Source organism: Erinaceus europaeus, chromosome 15 (assembly GCF_950295315.1).
Source record: "Erinaceus europaeus chromosome 15, mEriEur2.1, whole genome shotgun sequence".
Classification (NCBI taxonomy): domain Eukaryota; kingdom Metazoa; phylum Chordata; class Mammalia; order Eulipotyphla; family Erinaceidae; genus Erinaceus; species Erinaceus europaeus.
Genome location: NC_080176.1, coordinates 17,631,403 through 17,652,706, shown reverse-complemented (window position 1 = coordinate 17,652,706; position 21,304 = coordinate 17,631,403). Strand labels below are relative to the sequence as shown.

Genomic DNA, 21,304 nt, shown 5'->3' with positions numbered 1-21,304 from the left:
CACCTGCAGTGGGGCAGCTTCATGAGCAGTGAAGCAGGGCTGCAGGTGTCTCTTTGTCTCTCTCCCAATTCCCTCTCAATTTTTGTCTCTATCCAATAAATAAACACAAATCAAAACTATATTTTAAAATAGCAGAAAAGGGGGGCGGGGGGAGGTGGGAGCAAAGAGTGGGAAGGCCTGGTGGATTGTGGGCAGTTATAGGATGTTGGTGGCAGAGGTGGTGAAATCACCTGGATTTGGAGGCCATGAGCCTGCATTCTGGATACGTGGACCGTGCAGCAAACCACGGCTGCCTCAGTCAGAACCTACCCTAGAATGCACATGGGGAGAACAACGTTCTATCTTGATTTTTGTATCTCAAGGCCTTGACTGCTCTTTCTAGAGACTGTAGAACTCTGATTTGTATCAGCTGTATAACGTTCCACATAGAGGACTGACCAGAGTTTATTTAGTCTGTTTCTTATTGTTGAACTTTTAAAATATTTTATTTTTAATGAGAGAGAGATACAGAAAGGAAAATGGAGGGAGGGAGGGAGGGGGAGAGAGAGAGAGACCAACCAGAGCACTGATTAGCTCTGGCTTATGGCTGTGCTGGGGATTGAACCTGGAATCTCAGAACCTCACGCAGGAAAAGTCTTTAGTAGAACTATTGTGCTCTCTCTCATCCATTCAGTCTTAAGTATGTTGACACCCCTAAGGTTGGGGAGCAACTTGGACAGGAGGCTGTGATATTCCAGATGGGGTTGCCAGTGGGAGTTTCTGCTTCCCAGTCCCTGAGTCCTTATGGAAGTGCCCCCCTGCAGGCAGGCCCTCCGGGTTTCTCTCCCCTGCTTTCCTGGCTGCTTGTGGTGGTTGTGTTCCCCGAGTTGCCATGGAGACGGGACTCCTCCTGGTGAGTTGCTAGCTCACCCACAGCCTTGGCTTCCAGCACTTTCCTGCTGGGGGCAGGAGGGAGTGGCGCTTGGGCAGTTGGTATCTTGTGGAAGAAACCTGCCAGCCTGTGTTTGGAGATTCTTAAGCGAAATTCTGCTCATTAGGAAGAAAGCAGCATCCCTAAGCCCTGCTCAGACCCCCCTGCTGTCTTCCCCAGGGTCATAAGCTCTTCCTACTCCCCCAGTAAATGAGCTGAAAAAGCAAATTCTGGGCTTCCTTTTCCTTAGGAAAACAAAATGCTCTGGTTTTTTAATCTCCCAGTGAGCCTCATAGTGGGGTAGGTGAGATTGAGGGCGTTGGGCTTCTCAGGAGAGTGGGAAGATAGAACTTAGGTGACTGAAAGAACAATACCCACATTATAGCATGGATTAGGACTTCGTCCCTTTTCAGGGCTAAATAATATTCCACTTTAACAAATGAAGCACAGCTTCCTTACCCACTGACCAACCGACGACGGGCGCTTGGACCATTATACTTTTGGGCTGTTATGGCCAGTGCTACTGTGAGTACTCAAGTACAAGTCGTGTGGGCATGTTTCTCCTTTCTCACAGCTATACTCTTAGGGCTGGCATGCTGGGCCCAGTGGTAGCTCTGTGTTCAACTTTCTGGTATGCTGTCATTTTGTTTTTTAACGTGACTGATCCTCTCCCAGCAGCAGTGCTGGCCACATCCTTGTCAGTGCTTGCGGCCATGTCCTGGTCAACGCTGGTTACCACGTATATGTTTTGTTTTGTTTTTCGCTGGATCTTCATGCCTGCATGATTATTTAAATTATTTTTAGGGAGTCGGTGGTAGCGCAGGTGGCACAATGCGCCAGGACTGGCGCAAGGATCCCGGTTTGAGCCCCCGGCTCCCCACCTGCAGGGGATTCACTTCACAGGTGGTGAAGCAGGTCTGTAGGTATCTATCTTTCTCTCCCCTTCTCTGTCTTCCCCTCCTCTCTCCATTTCTCTCTGTCCTATCCAACAATGATGACAACAACAATAATAACTACAACCAGGGCAACAAAATGAAATAAATAAATATTAAAAAATTAAAATAAAATAATTTTTAAAAAATACTTATTTATTTTCCCGTTTGTTGCCCTTGTTTTTTTATTGTTGTTGTGGTTATCATTGTTGTTATTGATGTCGTTGTTGTTGGCTAGGACAGAGAGAAATGGAGAGAGGAGGGGAAGACGGGGAGAGAAAGACAGACACCTGCAGACCTGCTTCACCGCCTGTGAAGCGAATCCCCTGCAGGTGGGGAGCCAGGGGCTCAAACCTGGATCCTTGCCCTGGTCCTTGTGCTTTGCGCCACATACGCTTAACCCGTTGGGCTACCGCTGGACTCCCAAAAAGGAATTGTTTAAACCTAAAAAAAATAAATTATTTTTGATAGAGGGTAGAAAACAGACAGAGAGGAAGAGAGACATGGGGCTGGCCAGTGGCGTATGCAGTTGAGCACACAAGTAACCACGTACAAGGAGACAAGTTCAAGCCCCCAGCCCCCACCTGCGCGGGGGTGGGGGATCTTCATGAATGCTGCAGCAGGTGACTGTCTTTCTCCCTCCCTATCCCCCACCCCTCCCCACTCAATCTCTCTCTGTCCTAACAAATAAAAAAATAATTTTTAATTGGGAAACGAAGGAGACACTCTACAGCATGGCTCTACTGTTTGTGAAACTTCCTATCTTCATGGTGGTCAGGGGCTTGAACCTGGGTCCTTGTGCACGGCAAGGCACGCAGTCTACTGGCTGAGCTATCTCTCCACTGCCCCCACCCACTGTCCTGTTTTCAACTTGAGAAACATTTTCTTGAGCCATCCGTCCTTTTGAAAAAAAAATGTTTTTTTTATTAATGACTTAATATCAGTTTACAGAATTAGAAGCTAACAGGAGTATATATAATTCCACACTGTGCCCACCGTCAGAGTTCTATGTCCCCCTCCCCTCCATTGGAAACTGCAGTAGTTTCCCCATGGTCACAGATAGGGTTGACTATTATTTCTATAACAATCTGTCTATCTCATATGTTTGCCTATTTTTTCCTATGGTCCTGCCTTCTCTTCCTTTCACCTACACCTGTTACTACTTCTAGTCTCTTTTTTTTCCTCTTCTCTCTTTGGGTTCTGATGGAATTAGGGTTCAGAGCCCTCTGGTCATCATCCCCTAACATTTCACCCCCCCTCCCATGTATGGACCCAAATTCTTTCTTAAAGAAGTTTGTTTATTTATTGCCTCCAGGGTTATTGCTGGGGCTTGGTGCCTGCACTACGAATCCACTTCTCCTGGAGGCTATTTTTTCCTCTTTTGTTGCCCTTGTTGTTTATCATTGTTGTAGTTATTATTATTATTGTTATTGCTGCTGTTGTTGGATGAGACAGAGAGAAGTAGAGAAAGGAGGGGAAGACAGGGAGAGAGAAAGATAGGCACCTGCAGACCTGCTTCACCTCTTGTGAAGTGACCCCCCCTGCAGCTGGGGAGCCGGGGCCTCAAATCCTTATGCTGGAATCCTTATGCTGGTCCTTGTGCTTCAGGCCATGTGTGCTTAACCGCTGCAGTACTGCCTGATCCCCAAAATGGGATGCGGAAGGTGGGAGGTCTGGCTTCTGTAATTGCTTCTCTGCTGGACTTGGGTGTTGGTAGGCTGATCCATATGCCTAGCCTGTTTCTATCTTTCCTTGGTGGGGTAGGGTTATTCTTAATGAGAGAGGATTAGAGTGAGTGAGAGAAACCAGAGCACTGCTCTGCTCCGACATACTGGCGGTGCCAGGAGTTGAAGCTGGTGCTTCTGGGGCCTCGGACATGCTGGTTCTGTGTCCCCATCTGTCCTGGCTGGTACAGTTTCTCTAATCTGTGACGTGGCACTTCACTGGGGTCTACGTGGAGTGTGCTTCCTGGACGTTTTGTGTCTCTCACTGAGAGAGACATCTCTTCAACTCCCCTGCCCAGTTGTGTAGCTCAGCGTCCTGTGTGTCACCGGTTTGAGGAGTCATCCGCAGATCCTGGACCCCGGCCTTTCTGCAGTTATCTGCCCCCATATCCGGTGGGCTGTCGTGTCCTGAGGCAGAAGTGTCTTCATTGTGGACGGCATTTCCCTCAGCGTGTCTCATGGAGTCCCTTTTGGTGTCATGCCCAGGTGAACTGTCCAGCAGAAGCACTGACTTACTAAAGGCTGTCGGAATGGGTAAGGGGATGGAGATTCCACCCTGTGCCCCAGCGAGGGGGCTGTGTTTCTGCTTTGGCATCTGTTTCTACTGTTTCTCCACGGCTCCTCTCCTGTTTCTTCCTGAGGGTGTGTGCTTGCCTTCCCCCACCCCCTCCTTGCTTTCTGTTTTGACTTCTCTTTCTCAACTTGGGATCTATTTCTTTCTCTCTCTCTCTCTTTAATTTTTTTGGTGTTATCTTTATTTATTGGATAGAGACAGCCAGGAGTTGAGAGGAAAGGGGGTGACAGAGATGGAGAGAGACAGAGAGACACCTGCAGACCTGCTTCACCACTTGTGAAGCTTTCCCCCACAAGTGGAGACCAGGGGATCGAATCTGGGTCCTTGCACGTTGTAACATGTGCGCACAACCAGGTGTACCACCACCTGCTCCCCTTTTTATTTATTATTTTTAAAAATTTATTTATTGGGGGTCGGGCGGTGGCGCAGTGGGTTAAGCGCATGAGGCGCAAAGCGCAGGAACCGGCGTAAGGATCCCGGTTCGAGCCCCCGGCTCCCCACCTGCAGGGGAGTCGCTTCACAGGCGGTGAAGCAGGTCTGCAGGTGTCTTATCTTTCTCTCCCCTTCTCTCTCTTCCCCTCCCCCCTCCTCTCTCCATTTCTCTCTGTCCTATCCAACTGACGAATTGCGTCAACAAGGGCAATAATAATAACCACAACAAAGCTACAACAAGGGCAACAAAAGGGGGGGAAAATGGCCTCCAGGAGCGGTGGATTCATGGTGCAGGCACCGAGCCCAGCAATAACCCTGGAGGAGGAAAAAAAAAATTTATTTATTTATAAAATGGATACACTGATAAGACCATAGGATAAGAGGAGTACAATTCCCACCACCAGAACTCCGTATCCCATCCCCTCCCGTGATAGCTTTCCTATTATTTATCCCTCTGGGAGTATAGACCCAGGGTCATTATAGGATGCAGAAGGTGGAAGGTCTGGCTTCTGTATTGCTTCCCCGCTGAATGTGGACGTTGACAGGTCAATCCATATGCCCAGCCTGTCTCTCTCTTTCCCTAGTGGGTCAGGGCTCTGAGGAAGTGGAGCTCCAGGACACATTGGTGGGGTCATCTGTCCAAGGAAGTCCTGTTGGCATCATAGTAGCATCTGGAACCTGATGGCTGTGCCCCCCCCCTTGTCGTTAACATTTTAATTTTTTTGCCACTAAGCTTATTGCTAGGGCTTAGTGTCTGCACTGTGAATCTTCTGCTCTCAGAGGCCTTTTATTTATTTTTTTCCATTTTCCCCCTTTTACTTGACAGGACAGAGAGAAATTGAGAGAGGAGGGTGAGATAGAGAGGAAGAGAGACAGAGACACCTGCAGTCTTGTTTCACTACTCGTGAACCTTTCCCCTTGCACGTGGGGACCAAGGGCTTGAACCTGGAACCTTGCATACTGTAATGTGTGTGCTTAACCAGGTGTGCCACCGCCTGGCCCTCCGTCAGATAATCTTTGCAGGTGATTCTAAGCGGACGTCACCTCACCCCCCTCCATCTCCCTCTTTGTTCTCTCTCTAGTTGTCATTAGTGTGTAAGCAGACCCCATGCTGACTTCCACCTTTGTTCCCAATATTTTTATTTATTTACTATTACATAGAGAAATTGAGAAGGAAGGGGGAGATAGAGGGAGAGAGACAGAGAGACACCTGCAGCCCTGCTTCACCACTTGTGAAGCTTTCCCCCTGCAGGTGGGGACCAGGGGCTTGAACCTGGGTCCTTGCACATTATGTGTGTGCTTAACCAAATGTGCCACTGCCTGGCTCCTGACTTCCTCTTCAGTGAACGGAGGGTTGGCTAAGGTCCCAAGGAACCAGACTCAGTGCCAGAACACACTTCCCCATCTTCTCCCCAGTTGTGTGTCCCCCAGGCCCGCAGAATTAATTCCAGGCTGGCCTCTGCTCAGCCTTGAACTAGGGGGGTACGGCGGCTGGCTTGGTGCACAGCTGCAGGTCAGCCGGGAGCTTTGTCCTGGAAATTACTGCTCTGTCTTCCCATTTCTCCAAGTTGCATTCCTACCTCAAATCTATTTCCACCTGTGCAATGTCGAGACAGTCTTTAGGGTTCTTTCTCATTCAGTAGCGAGACACCAAATCACACAGAGGAAAGAAATCGGGGGTGGGGGGGAAGAAACCTTTGTGTGGGGGGAAAAAAAAGGATTTGCACTCCTTCTTTTATTGAAATGAAAATTCATCAGTGATTTGAACAGAGAACCAAAACACAATAAAAGGTGGCTGAAGACATCGGTTATGGATTTGATCTGTGTCTACGTGTGTCTTCCTGACACACGTAGATACGTGTGTAGATCCTGATTCAGAATTATCATTCTTTTTGCCAGTGTAGAGAAGCCCCAGGGAACTGAATAGAAACAAGGTAGGATTCAGAAATAAATAATGATTTGGAGGGTTATTGGGAAAAGTACAATTTGCTGTTTCCGTAGGAGTTGTTTCTGCCGGGGGGAGGGTATGTGTGACTTAAATCCCGGTCTTCCTCCCTCTCTCTCACTCTTTTTAATATGTGCTGCCTCAAGCCACATAGATAGCTCTGAGCTGCTTTCCATATTTATTTCCCAATCCTGTAGGTTTTGATTTTATATCTCTGGCTCCCCCACATCCATCTGACACAAATCTCATTAAGCAAACGTCCATCAACCGTGTTCCAGCAGTGAACAGGTTGGCGGAGTCAGAAGACTGAGTTGGAGGCAGGGAGACAGTCCATTTTCGTCTTTGGGACTGGGGACATAGTCACGTGTCACCCAGGGACAGTGCTGCTCCCTGACTAGGCTCGGATTGCCTTACAATAAGGTGACGCCCCTCCAGGGCCACTTCATTTGTTGCATTGAGCGTGTGTGTGTGTGTGTGTGTGTGTGTGTGTGTGTGTGTGTATGTGTGGTGTGGGGGGTGGCACACCTTGGCTGAGTTGTACCGTGTTTACTGGACCGCTTTGTAGATGACATAAGTGTTGGAAAAAGTCCCACCTTACTGTTCTTGAGAAAGTCACTTTCTGTTTTTCTTTTTTTCTCTTTTCTTTAATATACTTTATTGTATTTAACTTAATGAGACAGATACAGAGAGTTACTGAGAGAGACATGCCAGAACACTGCTCAGCTCTGGGTTATGGGTCATTTGGAGACTGGACCTGGGACCTTGGAGCCTCAGGCATGGAAGTCTTCTGCAGAACCATGATGCTGTCTCCCCAACTGCTGCTTGCTTCCTTCTCCTCTCCTCTCCTCTCCTCTCCTCTCCTCTCCTCTCCTCTCCTCTCCTCTCCTCTCCTCTCCTCTCCTCTCCTCTCCTCTCCTCTCCTCTCCTCTCCTCTCCCCTCCCCTCCCCTCCCCTCCCCTCCCCTCCCCTCCCCTCTCTCCTCTCCCCTCTCCTCCCCTCTCTTCTCTCCTCTCCCCTCCCCTCCCCTCTCCCCTCCCCTCCTCTTCTCCCCTCTCCTCTCCTCCCCTCTCCTCCCCTCTCTCCCCTCCCCTCCCCTCCCCTCTCTCCTCTCCCCTCTCCTCCCCTCTCTTCTCTCCTCTCCCCTCCCCTCCCCTCTCCCCTCCCCTCCTCTTCTCCCCTCTCCTCTCCTACCCTCTCCTCCCCTCTCTCCTCTCCTCTCCCCTCCCCTCCCCTCTCCCCTCCCCTCCTCTTCTCCCCTCTCCTCTCCTACCCTCTCCTCCCCTCTCTCCCCTCCCCTCCACTCCCCTCCCCTCCCCTCCTCTCCTCTCCTCTCCTCCCCTCTCTCCTCTCCTCTCCTCTCCCCTCCTCTCCCCTCCCCTCTCTTCTCTCCTTTCCTCTCCCCTCCCCTCCCCTCTCCTCTCTGGCCACCAGGGTTATCACAGGGCCTGGTGCCGGCACTATGAATCCACCACTTCCAGTGGCCTCCCCCCCTTTCTATTATACTTGATAGGACAGAACAGTTTAGAGGGGAAAGAGGGGAGAGAGACTCACTGATCTACAGACCTGCTTTACCACTCATGAAGCATCCCCCCTGCAGGTGGAGACTGGGGGCTTGAACCCCGGTCCCTGTGCATGGTGATATGTGCACTTAACCAGGTGTGCAACCACCCACACCCACTTCACCTATTTACTCATTTTCTAAATGAGTTTCAGATTTTGATCAGATTAAAAAGAAATTAGGAAGGATCCCAATTATAGTCTCGCCAAATGTCTAGGAGGCTTTTAAGAGGACCGAAGACCAGGGGTTTGAATCTGGGTCCTTGCTCATGGTGACGTGTGTGCTCAGACAAGGGCACCACCATCCAGCCCAGGGCCTTTCTCATTTTTCTCATCTCTGCTTGTCCAGAGCCTCCTTCTGTGACTTCAAGTGGCACTCATGCTCCCGTGGGACCATGGTATCCTTGCTGAGAGTGGAGCCAAGATGAGGGGCCCCAGTAGACCCTGAGAAGCCTCTATGTGCCCAGGGGTTTCCCACATCTGACTAGGCCTTGGTGGGATGGCTTGGATAGTGCCCAGGGTCCAGGTCCATCCATCTGAAGCCTGGAGAGGGTGATTGCGGACCCTTTTCTTCCCTCCTGCATCCTAGCAGGGCCTTCTGTGTCCCTGGATGCCAGCCCACCCTGGCTGCCCAGACAGGAAGTTCCTGAGTTGGCTGCAGGAAGTCGGGAACAAAGGAGGAAGGAAGGTGACACTCCAAGTCCACTTGGCACAGTGGCATCCACTGCCTGCCATCCTTGCTGGCTGTCATGGCAGTCAGAGCCTCCCCTGAGGTCAAAGTCACTTTGAGAAATCCCCTCAGGTGGTACCATTGTGTAGACATCCCTCCAGATCAAATGGTCAGAGGTTATTTAAGAGCTGGGTTGTTTGAAAATGCACACACATAGAAGCCAAGTCCAGCTGGGCATAGACCTGGAGTCCCAGCTGCCTGTTGTAGTCATACCACCCCACAGTTGTGCCAGTGACCATCCCCAGATGTGTGTGGGGGGAGGCTCTGAATGCCATCTCCATCTTGGATGGGTTTCCACAGGAGCGAACAGAGGGCACACCTCTCCCTCCCCTGCAGCCCCTCCTGCCCTGTCCACCTCTTATCACTGTGCATGGCTGGTCACAGGTTCCCCAGTTCCTCTGGCCATGTGCACTCTGCTGTGTGTGGGGTTTCTTGGAAACAGAAAGGGCTTGCTCAGCCCTGAGGACAGCCCAAGGACCCCTGCAGATCTGGCCCTGGTCCTCTACCCTCTTCTTCCACCTACCTGGTGCCAGGGAATAAACTCAAGGCCTCACATGTGTGCAGTCCTGCTTAGCAGCTCACCAGCTTCAATTAAGAGAGAGGAGAGACACCGCTCCACCATCTACAGAGTTTCCCCATTGCCATCCATGATGTTCCTATGTGGTGTCGGGGTCCCAGCCATGCCCTGGTGCACGGTAAGGCATGTGCTTGACCTGCTGAGCTATCTCCCAGCTCCTTATGCTCTCGCCCTTTCCTTGTTGGCTTGCTTTAGTTCCAGGGCCCTTGTTCTTGTTGCTGCTTTGGCCTGGCATATTCCCTTTCTCTTCCTCTTCCTTGAAGACTCTACTTAGACACCACTTTCCCAAGATGCCAAGTGTGGCACATTCCAGAGATTCACTGTACACTGAAGCTCCTTGCTCTGCTTGGCATAGAAACAGTCCACCAGCCATCAGCCCCAAAGTGACAGGTGGAAAGGGAACTTCAGGGGGCAGGGCTGGGACTCACCTGGTGAGAACATATGTTACCATGTACAAGGACCTGGGTTCAAGCCCCTGGTCCCCACCTGCAGGGGGAAGCTTCATGAGCATGTCTCTTCCTCTCTCCTTCACTATCTACTCTTCCCTCTCAATTTTTCTGTCTCTATCCAAGAAAGAGAAAGAAAATAGGGGAGAAAAGGGAAAAACATGGCCAGCAAGAGTGGCATATTCATTGTGCAGGCACTGAGCTCCAGAATAACCCTGGTGGCAATTCAAAGGAAAAAAGAGAAGTTTTTAAAAAGAAAAGGAAAGAGAACAAACTTCCAAATCACCCCCCCACCCCAAATCACACACCGCAGCTCCTAATGCAGCTGAGGGCTCCCAGGCTGCCATGCTGGGAACTGCCAGGGGTGTGTGGTCCTGCCTCCACACAACCCCCCGTGACCTCCTGGTGCCTCCTGACCACCACGGGACCCCTCAAGATTTCAGCCATTCCTGTCTCTGAAAATGGGAGACCATCCATCTATACTGGAAAGGGCTGGCGAGGTTCCCTGTGGGACTGGGCCACAGTAGATGCTCAGTAAACACCCGTGGTCACACCCCCCCAACACCTGTCACTGTGGGAACAGGTGTTGGTGCCTTAGCCCCACCAGAGTCCCCTCTCTCACTCTTGTCCCCAAAGGGTGACTCCCAATACTACCTCCTGGTGTCACTGGCTCCTCCTCTGTCCCTAGCCACTGCTGGGAAAGCTCAGTGTCTCTGGCTCCCACTAATGAGAGACAGCAGCCGTGTGGGGGCTCTAGGCACCCCGCCACCAGCTGCCTCTCCCATGGCACAGTGCCCGCAGTAGGGGAGCAGTTGCCTCCCAGCTGGCTAATTGCTCATCAGAGCCGTGTGCCAGCCCCTCTGCCCCCCATCCTCCCAGAGTCTCCTGGTCAGAGAGCCAGCTGGGGGGTCTGGGGCCAGAGGGACCCCAAGTGGAAGCTGGGTCTCCAGGTGTTCCTTTTTTCTGCTGCTGCCAGTGATTGTAGGGGCACGGTGCCCACACAACTCTGCTGCTCCCAGATGGCATTTATTTTCTTTCTCTTAGATACGTAGGCAGGTAGGTAGGTTGGGTGGTGGCACACCTGGTTGAGCACACAAGTTACAATGTGCAAGGACCTGGGTTCAAGCCCCTGGTCCCCAGCAAAGGGGGAAAGCTTTGCAAGTAGTGAAGCAGTGTTGCAGGTATCTCTCTGTCTCTCTCCCTGTCACTCCATTCCCTCTTGATTTCTGGCTGTCTCTTTCCAATAAATAAAATATGAGAGAGAGAGCGAGAGAGAGAGAGAGAGACACTGAAGCACTGCTCCATCACTGGTAAAGCCCGCCCCCCATGTGTTCCCATGTGGTGACCCTGGGCTCTAACCCAGGTTCTTATGTGCAGTAATATGTGTGCGCCCCTCCAGAAGAGCCACCTGCTGGCCCCTCTCTCTCATCCCCATGGGCCTGGTGGTCCTCCAGGTCGGGCCCTTTGGTTGCTTAGCTGATGCCCGGGGGAAGTGCTAGTGGCTCCCAGCCTGCTGACCCCTTGGCTCACCCAGCATAGGGAGACTGTCACCTCCAGGTGCCCGTCAGGTACAAGGGCTGTCACAAGGGGCACAGAGGAAGAGGGTACAGGGAAGGCCTGAGGGGGGGGACCCCCTGGTGCTGCAGCTTCTGTCCCTCTGCAGTGTGTGGTGCACCCCCCCCCCCGCCTCAGCATGGGTGTGTTCAACTGGAAACTCTCTGATGCCCAGAGTTCAGGACTCCTGTGGTAGTTTCCCTGTCCCCTTGTCTCTGTGGAGAAGCTGGGAGGTGGCGCTCAGAGCTCCAGCTCCTGATCAGACTCAGGGGAAGGACGGCGAGTGGGTGGTGTTGCTTAGGTGTGGGGCAGAGGGGCTAAGGCACATGAACTTGAAAAATAGTCACTAGCTGTCTCTCAGACTGAAAATGGTGGCAGTTGGCGGGTAGAGGAACTCTCACAGTGAGTCTGTACACACAGGCATGGAACTTTACCCCTGAAGTCTTATAACTTTGCAAACTAATGTTAAATCACTAAGAATAAAGCTGAGGAGGTAGCATAATGGTTCTGCAAAAAGACTTCCCTGCCTGAGGTTCTGAAGTCCCAGGTTCAGTCCCAGCACCACCACCAGCCAGAGCTGAGCAGTACTCTGGTCTCTGTATTATTATTATTTTTTTCTGTCTCATTAAAAGGTAAATAAAATATTGTTTTAAAAAATCACTAGTAATAAATAACTAAGAAGGTCAAACTGATCATGGCTTGGCCTTTGTGGCAACCAGCCCCCACCCTGTTCCTTCACTAGGACACAGGACATTTGTCAGCCTGGGAACGCAGGGGACTCTGGAGCCTTGTGTAAGATGCTCTCATCACCCTCCTTGCTTCAGAGCCTGGGGCAAATTTGGGAGCTCGGGGTCTGGACCTGGGGTCAGAGGCTGGCACAGCTCCTGGTTGATTGGATCTCCCTTGTGTGGAAATGTCCCAATGTTGCAATTTTGCAATTGTCACTCTTTTCCCTCAGAGAAAGAACTGGTTCCCTCTGGAGAAGTCATTTGGAATTTTTTTTTTTCTGAGAGGAAAATTCTTGATTGCCATTAGAATATTTATGGAGTATCCTTTTTTTTTTTTTTTTCTTTCTTTCTTTTCCCTAAAGTTGTACCAAATCTCTGGAACATCGATGGAGAAGTGACAGTCACAGAGCAGAAGCCAGGAGAGGTGGCTGAGGAACTGGCAAGCTCCTATGAAAGAAAGCTCATTGAGGTAAGACTGGCAGAGACTGTGCTCAGTCCTCGGCTTGGCTGCTGGGATCCTTCTAGAATCCCGCGAGAGCTGTCTGAGCAGCGCCCTCTGCCCCTTCCCCTGTGTAAATCAGATCCCAAGATGCTGAAATCACTGCACTCAGTAACGAGTCATCAGAGGGCCGGGGAGATAGCATAGTGGTTATGCAAAAAGCTTTTCATGCCTGAGGTACCAAATGTCCCAGGTTCAATTCCCAGCACCACCATGAGCCAGAGCTGAGCAGTACTCTGATCACACACACACACACACACACACACACACACACACACACACACACAATCAGCTGCTTCTCTGAGAAAACTTGACTCAATTGGGAACTTTGGGCACTTGTGTCAGGGGAATGAAGAGAGAAAGTGAGTGTGTAGTGTCAGAGAGAGAGACTCCTGGACTGGGAGGAGATTAGGAGCAGGAGAGACAGCGGGCTAAGCGCATGTGGCGCGAAGCGCAAGGACCGGTGTGAGGATCCCGGTTCGAGCCCCCGGCTCCCCATCTGCAGGGGAGTCGCTTCACAGGCAGGTCTGCAGGTGTCTGTCTTTCTCTCCCCCTGTCTGTCTTGCCCTCCTCTCTGCATTCTCTCTGTCCTATCCAACAACGACGACATTGATGACAACAACAATAATAGCTACAACAACAATAAAAAGCAACAAGGACAACAAAAAGGGAAAACATATATATATATATATATATATATATATATATATATATATATAAAGAAAGAATCAGGAGAGACTATCACACACAGCTCTGTGCTGAGGCACGTGAAAATACAGGTGGTCTGGACCACCAGCTGGGGAAGCTTGATCACCAAGACTCACTGAAGAAGAAGACTGTCTAGAGGGAGGAAAAAAGAATGTGGGAGAAAATGATCAAAGTAATGAAAGAACTGCTCCCTAAAAGGTAGCAGTGCTATCTAGAGTTTTATTTTAATTAATTTTCTTTTAAACTCCGGGTTATCCCTGGGCCTCGGTGCCGGCACTATGAATTTGCTGCTCCTGGTGGCCATTTTTTTTTTTTTTCCTTTTTTCCCATTTTACTTGATAGAACAGAGAAAAATCGAGAAGGGAGGGGAGATAGAGGGAGAGAAAGAGACACGTGCCGACCTGCTTACCACTTGTGAAGGGGACCCCCTGCAGGTGGGGAATTGGGGCTCAAACCCAGGTCTTTGGGCACTGTAGTATGAGCACTTGACCAGGTGCGCCACTGCTCGGCCCCTATAAAAAGCTATTATTACCTAAACATTCAGTCACATGTTAGAGAAACAGTGCACATAAATAGTAGGTCTTATCTAGCCTCTCAAAGATGGCTTAATGTTAGGACATTTGTCATATCAGCTCACTAAGGAGATTTAAGGAGGAAAAAGATAAATCATACTTATCTTGAGAGTTACAAACATCATTCAGTAGCATTTGCCATTGCTGCCTGGTTAAAAAAATATCCTTGGTAAGTGAAGGATCGGGGTACTTTTCTGGTAGGGTGAAGTGATTTTATCCGAAGCCATAAACATGCGGGAGGCTGTTTTCAGTGAATTCTCTAAGGCACAGGACATGAACCTGTGTCCTTGTCGTGGTTGTGGCGTGATGGGGCGCAGTGTCTCCTGCAGTTCAGGGTGTCATCCTGCCCGGACTTTGGATTAGCCCTGGGTGGTGCCATGAGTCGAGTGCTTCAGAGCCCCTGGGCAGCTCATCCGACAGTTCTCCACCCTGAGGGAGCAGTGGACCCTTGCTGGCTTGAGGGTGAAGAAGATGGGCAGGCCGGTTGATGCACGTTGGCTCCGGAGGGCAGAGGGAGGAAGCGGCGGGGCTCTCTGCAACCCCCGTCCCTGGAGGTGACACTGCTCATCTGTGACCCCTTCCGATGGAAAGAGGATCCTGGATATTTTCTTTTAAAAATTTATTTATTTATTTATTTATTCCCTTGTTTTATTGTTGTAGTTATTATTGTTGTTATTGATGTTGTTCGTTGATGGATAGGACAGAGAAGTGGAGAGAGGAGGGGAAGTCAGGGGGAGAGAAAGACAGACACCTGCAGACCTGCTGCACTGCCTGTGCTGCAGCACCGGGATCCTTGTGCCGGTCCTTGTGCTTTGCGCCACCTGCGCTTAACCCACTGCGCTACTGCCGGACTCCCGATCCTGGATATTTGGGAAGCATTGGAATCCCCAACCCCACCCAACCTCTCTAGGCACTGCCACCTGAAACCCGCCTTCTGGCCATCCCCGAACCTTGAGTCGGCCCTGTGGGCTGTGCTGATGAAGGAGCTCTGGGCACTCAGGGCTGGAGGTGGGAGCACTCTCCCTGGGGCCTTGTGACGGCAGGAAGGGGATGGAGGCCACTGGCAGGTGCAGGCTGACCTGGCTGTGGGAAGGTGCTGACACACAGACACTGTTCCCTCCCGGGCTGAGGCCTGTGCCCATGGACTCACAGAGGCCTCTGCAGGCTCCTTGAGGAAGCTGACACTGCCAGCTTGGGGGCCCCAGATGGGGGTTTGAGAGAGGTTTGTCCCCCCAGTCTCTCAGCTGGGATCCACTCACGCAGGTGGTCCAGCTAAGACCTGTGACACTTCCTCAGCCTGTGACGCTGCTACTGGGGTTCAGTAAGGCCAAGTTTCATGAAGGAAAGTGGCCACTGGTGGACACACTCAGGGAAATGATGAGGGGGTGGTCATGGGGAGAGAGAGGCAAGGGGGCCCCGCAGGAATTGGCAGGAGTGGAGTGGCACTGGCCCAGGCACAACACTGGCAGGATTCACCCAGCACCACCACCCCCTGCACTTCTGGAAGCCCCCTCAGAGGGAGGTGGACAAGTCAGGGCAGCACAGGTGGGCCCTGCATGGAGCCCAGGACACCCTGGCAGGAGGCGTGGTCTTTAGAGGGATTTTAGTGCTTTCAAAGGCTCTGGGAAACCTCCGCACTCTCTGTCCACTGGGAGGTGTCACAGAAGAGCAGAGAAACTGACTTCTAGGGTGGGCGGAAGGTGGAGTCACAGTGAGACAGCCGTGTCTGAAGGCCTAGCACAGGTGGGCTGAGTGTCTGGGCGTCTGGGTGCTTCCTTATTTCTCCTCTCCTCTGAGCTTGTTAATGCTGACCCTCAGGAATTCTCATCTTTTTCTTTTTTTCTTCCTTCTTTTCCTTTGATGGGATGGGGGCTGTCACTGCGTGATGTCATTGTTACCAGGCCAATGTCTTAAAAAAAAAATATTCATTTATTTTATGAGAGAGAGAGAGAGGTGCCTGTAGCACTACTTCACTGCTTGTGAAGTTTTTTCCCTGCAAGTGGAGACTGGGGGATTCAGCCTGGGTCAGTGTTCGTGCTCTGCTGGGTGTACCGCCACCTGGTACCTATTTTATTCATTTAGACAGAAATTGAGAGGGAAGGGGGAGACAGAGAAGGAGAGCGAGTGAGACACAGAGATACCCGCAGTGCTGCATCGCCACTCACAAAGCTTCCCCTTGCAGTTGGGGACCAGGGGCTTGAACTTGGGTCCTTGTGTGCTGTGATGTGTACACTCAACCAGGTATACCACTCCCTGGCCCCTCTTGCTGTTTTGACTTTGGTTCCAGGGCTTGAACCCAGGCTGCACACAAGTGAAATGTGCTCGCTCTCATTGAGTTCTGTGCCTGGCCGGAACACCATCACATGAGCCCCAGTCTCGGTCCTCCCACCTCCCTTGCCATGTCCCGCCTTCCCATGCTGCTAGGCCACCCCAGCCCTGCACACAGCTCCCACTCCCTCCCCTGTGACAGGTTCAGCTAGTGGCCGATTGATGTTTCCAATTAGAGGATACTTATCATTTGCTGTATGAGTTTAAGTGGCCCCTGCATTTCTGCTCCCGGGTGAAATAAATGGTATATTAGCAGCATTTATTCTCATTATAATGGCAGAGTGACTATTAATGGAGAAGGAAGCTTAAGCATCAGGCTGGCACAAAATACCCCCATCGTCACGCGCTGTAGACAACTGTGAATGTGATCATCATTTTAATAAACTGTAGCAGTTCCAGAAGCAGCCGGGACCTGGGGAACAGTCACACCACCAGCCGCTGGCTTCATAAATGGCGACTGATGGCTTCCAGCACTTTTGATGGATCTGGGAGGAGGGTCATTCTTATGCAAAAGCTCTTCAAATAAATTCCTGGGTTCTGCTCTAAGGGCTCAGGATGGAGAACTCTGAGCTGAGAACCAACAGGATCATGTAAGCTGTCTTATAAAAATATTTCTTTTGGGAGTTGGGAGGTAGCACAGCGAGTTAAATGCACGTGGCACAAAGCGTAAGGACTGGCGTTAAGGACCTGGTTCGAGCCCCTGGCTCCCCACCTGCAGGGGAGTCGCTTCACAGGCGGTGAAGCAAGTCTGCAGGTGTCTATCTTTCTCTCCCCCTCCCCTCTCCATTTCTCTCTGTCCTATTTAACAACAATGACATCAGTAACAACAACAATAATAACTACAACAATAAAAAATAACATGGGCAACAAATGGGGAAATAAATAAATATAAAAAAGTTAAAAACTAATCATTTTATTTGCTAGCACAGGGAGAAACCCAGAGGGGCAGGGGAGATAGAGAGGGAGAGAGAGAGACACCTGCAACGCTGCTTCACTGCTCAGGAAGCTTCCGCCCTGCAGGTAAGGAGCAGGAGCTCAAACCCAGGTCCTTGCACATGGTAATGTGCACTTAACTGAGTGCACCACTGCCTGCCCCCAACATAAGTTTTTTTTAATTTAAATTTTTAAAAATATTTTTATTGATTTATTATTGGATAGAGGCAGAGAGAAATTGAGAGGAAAGGGAGAAGCTCGGGAGAGAGACACTTATATCTCTACTTTACTCGTGAAGCTTCCCCCTGCAGGTGGGGACCAGGGGCTTGAACCTGGGTCCTTACATACTGTAATGCGTGCGCTTCAATTAAAAATTTAAATTTTATTTTTTTGATTTTTTAAATTTTGAGGTAGTTAGGTCCAGGTTGTCTCATTTGAGGGAGAGAAGGTTTGCTCGCCCACTAAATGGGGTGTCCGAGTGCTTATTGTGCCTGAGTGGAAAATGCCAAGGGGTTCTCTTTTCTTCTGTTTTCTTTTCTTTTCTTTTCTTTTCTTTTCTTTTCTTTTCTTTTCTTTTCTTTTCTTTTCTTTCTTTCTTTCTTTCTTTCTTTCTTTCTTTCTTTTTGCCTCCAGGTTATTGCTGGGGCTGCTCCTGTAGACCATTTTCCCCCTTTTGTTGCCCTTGTTGTCATTGGATAGGACAGAGAAATCGAGAGAGGAGGGGGAAGATGGGGCGGGGGGGGGAGAGAAAGACAGACACCTGCAGACCTGCTTCACCACTTGTGAAGTGACCTACCCCCTCGAAGGTGGGGGCTCAAACTGGGATCCTTACACGGTCCTTGCGCTTTATGCCTTGTGCACTTAACCAGCTGCACTACTGCCTGCCCCCGATAATTATTATTATTATTATTATTATTATTATATTAGCATTCCAGAGAAAGATTCATAGGGAAAGAAGAAAGAGAGGGAGAGGGAGAAAGTGACTGCTGCGGCATGGCACTGCTTCACTGCATATGAAGCTCCCCACCCCCGCTTTCTTCATCATTTTCATTGCAAACCGAGCATCATCCACGGAGCTTCCTCGAGTCCCAGGGTTTCTCCCATTTGGTGCTCCGTCTCCAGCCTGAGGCCTGATGCATGCACCCTACCTATGGAGCTAGCTCTCAGCTCCTCACTTGTCTTCTGACTCCTTTATTCCCTGAAGATCCCTGGACATCTCTGGTCTGTTCCCCAGCAGCACTGTCTGCCTCCCTGTGTCCCCCGCCCCTCCTCCCTCCCTGCACAAGCCTGGCTCCCTGCCATGTGTGTTTGCTCCAGGAGTGTCCAGGAGCTTCCTGAGAAGCTCGGAAGATGATCAGCTCCCATTTCTGGGCGGCAGACAAAAACCCTGTAATCATGGCCCCGCGCTGTCAGGGGCTCACATGCACTTACTTTTCCTGCGTGAGGCAAGAAGTGGCTTCTTGAAGTTGCTTCTAGATGCTGACAGAATGGCGTGTGGGAGGAGCGGGCCTGCTGGGGTGGGGCTCAGTGTGTGGGGTTCAGGCTGTCCCCCATGCTGTGGGGAACCTCTGAGTCCCAGGGGTGTCGCTGGCCCTGTCACCATGGGAAGCGGGATGTAGAGGGAGTTTGTGGAGACCCGGCATGTGGCCCCCTGGAAATGCCCTCTGAGTGCTGGCCGCCTTCTCTGGTTTCAGTTTCTCAGTTGTCTCTAGGGCTTCATTGCTCTTAAGTCAGCTTCTCCAGGCAAAAGGAACTGAGACAGAGAGCAAGAGAAGAGAGACCTCAAGACTTGAGCTTTCCTCAGTGCTGTGGGGACCGAGGGTGGAACCTGAGTCTGGTTCATTCCAGACCTCCATCTAGGAATATGTCACCTTCACCTTCCCGTCCCAAACACAGCCTGCAGGGTCTGTCCCCAAGGCTTGAAATAGACTCCAGGCTGGTCCAGTGAATCAGGTGGCTCCCTGCAGGTGTAGAACAGGAGCTCAAGCCCTGGTCATTGCATATGATAAAATGTCGCTCAGCCCATTGTGCCACTAACCAACCCCCTTGAATCTTTTTATTTTACTTTCCTTTTAAATTTAATTTATTTTTATTAATATTTTATTTTATGAAAGACAGAGAAAGACCAGAGCACTACATTCAGTGCTGGCTTATGGTGGGGCTAGGAACTGAACTTGGGACCTCAGAGCCTCAGGCACGAAAGTCTTTCTACAGAATCATTTCTCACGTGCGATGTTTACAGATGGAATAAAGGATCATGTCCTTGGGTGGCACATCCTAATGGCATGTTGGGGACAGAGTGTCTGTCACTCTTGCACTGAACCTCCTCATGGCAGAGTCCCCGAAAGCCTTGCCTCCTCCCACGCCTCCTCTCTGAACCACCTTCTCAGCCTGGGGGGCTGGGGTGGGGACCTGTCCTGGTTCCTGAGGGTGCACATCCCAGACCAGAGACCTCGGTGGCCTGTGGGCGTCAGGCAGGAACTGGGCAGCCTGGGCCATGCCAGTAGCATGTGTTGCCCCTGTTTCCTGCCCTCAGTCATCCCTAAGGGGCTGGGGACACGAATCCTCACTAAGGAGGACCCAGACATGCCCAGAAATCCTTCCACACGTCCTTCCAGACATGCCCAGAAACCCTCTGGGTGTTTGAGTCCACGCCCAGAGCTTCAGGGAGGGCCGCATCTCCATTCTCACCTGAACCACTACCACCCCATATCTCGGGGCACTTCAGTGGGACTCCCCCCCCCAGCTTCTTCTGGGGTGCCTCTACCCCACGCAAGGCCATCTGTCTTCCTTCTGACTGGGATCCAGACCTCTAGAGTCTGTCATCTTCAGAGTTATCTGCAGGTGCCCCCAGAGAAGCTTCCAGAATCCCCACTCATGCTCTTCTCCCTGTCACCCAGAACTCTCACCTGCCAAGTCACCACAGCATCCCTACTTCTGCTTATCACCAAGCAACCCTGTCTCACATCAACCCCATCCCTCCCTCATGGGGGTACTGTGGCACTCCAGGGCCAAGATCTCCTTAGCAAAGGAGGTGGGGACTAGGTTCTGTTGATTGTCTCTCCTACCACACCCTCCAGGCGAGGTGTTATATATATATTATATATATATATATATATATATATATTCCATATTTAATGAGGGTGAGAGAGAGAGACAGAGAGGGATGGAGGGAGAGGGAGGAGGGAAACCAGTTTTACAAAACCCTGGAGACTTTCTTTCCTACAGAGACCAACATGAGTGTATTCGCTCTCCCCTTTCCAGGTAACTGGGATTAAATTCTTTGGGGAAAAAAGCGCCTTTTAAATCTAGTTCTTCTCATGCAGTGTAACGTGGGCCATGATAACAGGCCAGCTCCCCTCACAGGGTATGTAGAAATCATTTCTCCCTTGGCAGAGACAGGTGGATTGAAAGGCTAAAATATTGCCTTTTGGTCTCATGGGGTATTGCGGGGGGATCTTTCCTGCCTCTGGAAGTCAAAGCTTTAAAAATTAATGGAAAGTGCCCCTCCCCCCGGCCGTGACTCAGGGGGAGCCGGAGATAACTTTCTTGGTAAATATCTTAAGTGTCTCCTTCCCTGGAGTGTGAGGCTCTGGCTGCCTTGATGGGGGTGTTTTCAAGCAAAGTGCCTTTCAATTTTAGATGAAATGTCCCCTCATCAAGTGGGTGAAATTGGCCATCAGCAGTTCAAATGCCATTTTGCATCTGAAACTCTGCCAGTAGCCTTTATGTAGACAGAAGGAAGGAAAGCTGGAATGCCACAGCATTTTTGACACATCAGAATTTTGGCAGTATTTTATTTTTATTTTTTTAATGACTCTTCTCAATTTAAAGCCCCAGGTCATGGGGCTGGGTGGCAGCAAAGCACAAGGACTGGCATAAGGATCCCGGTTCGAGCCCCCCACTCCCCATCTGCAGGAGAGTCACTTCACAGGCTGTGAAACAGGTCTGCAGGTGTCTGTCTTTCTCTCCCCATGTCTATCTTCCCCTGCTCTCTCAATTCCTCTGTCCTGTCCAACAACAATAGCAGTAACAACAAAATAGAAAAAAAAATGGCCTCCAGGAGCAGTGGATTCATAGTGTAGGCACCAAGCCCCAGCAATAACCCTGGAGGGGAAAAAAAAAACTCAGTAAACTTCAGGATTTAAATCTTTT

The 21,304-nt window shown here is 50.6% G+C and overlaps 1 protein-coding gene across 1 annotated transcript in view; it reads left to right on the top strand.

Moving 5' to 3' along the window:
• The window catches only part of SNX29 (sorting nexin 29), a 248,126-nt gene that overhangs the window by 137,909 nt on the left and 88,913 nt on the right, over positions 1-21,304 (top strand). Inside the window, exon 15 of the mRNA XM_007534624.3 lies at positions 12,472-12,578. Coding sequence (XP_007534686.2) covers positions 12,472-12,578 — 107 coding nt within the window. The remainder of the gene's footprint in view (positions 1-12,471; positions 12,579-21,304) is intronic.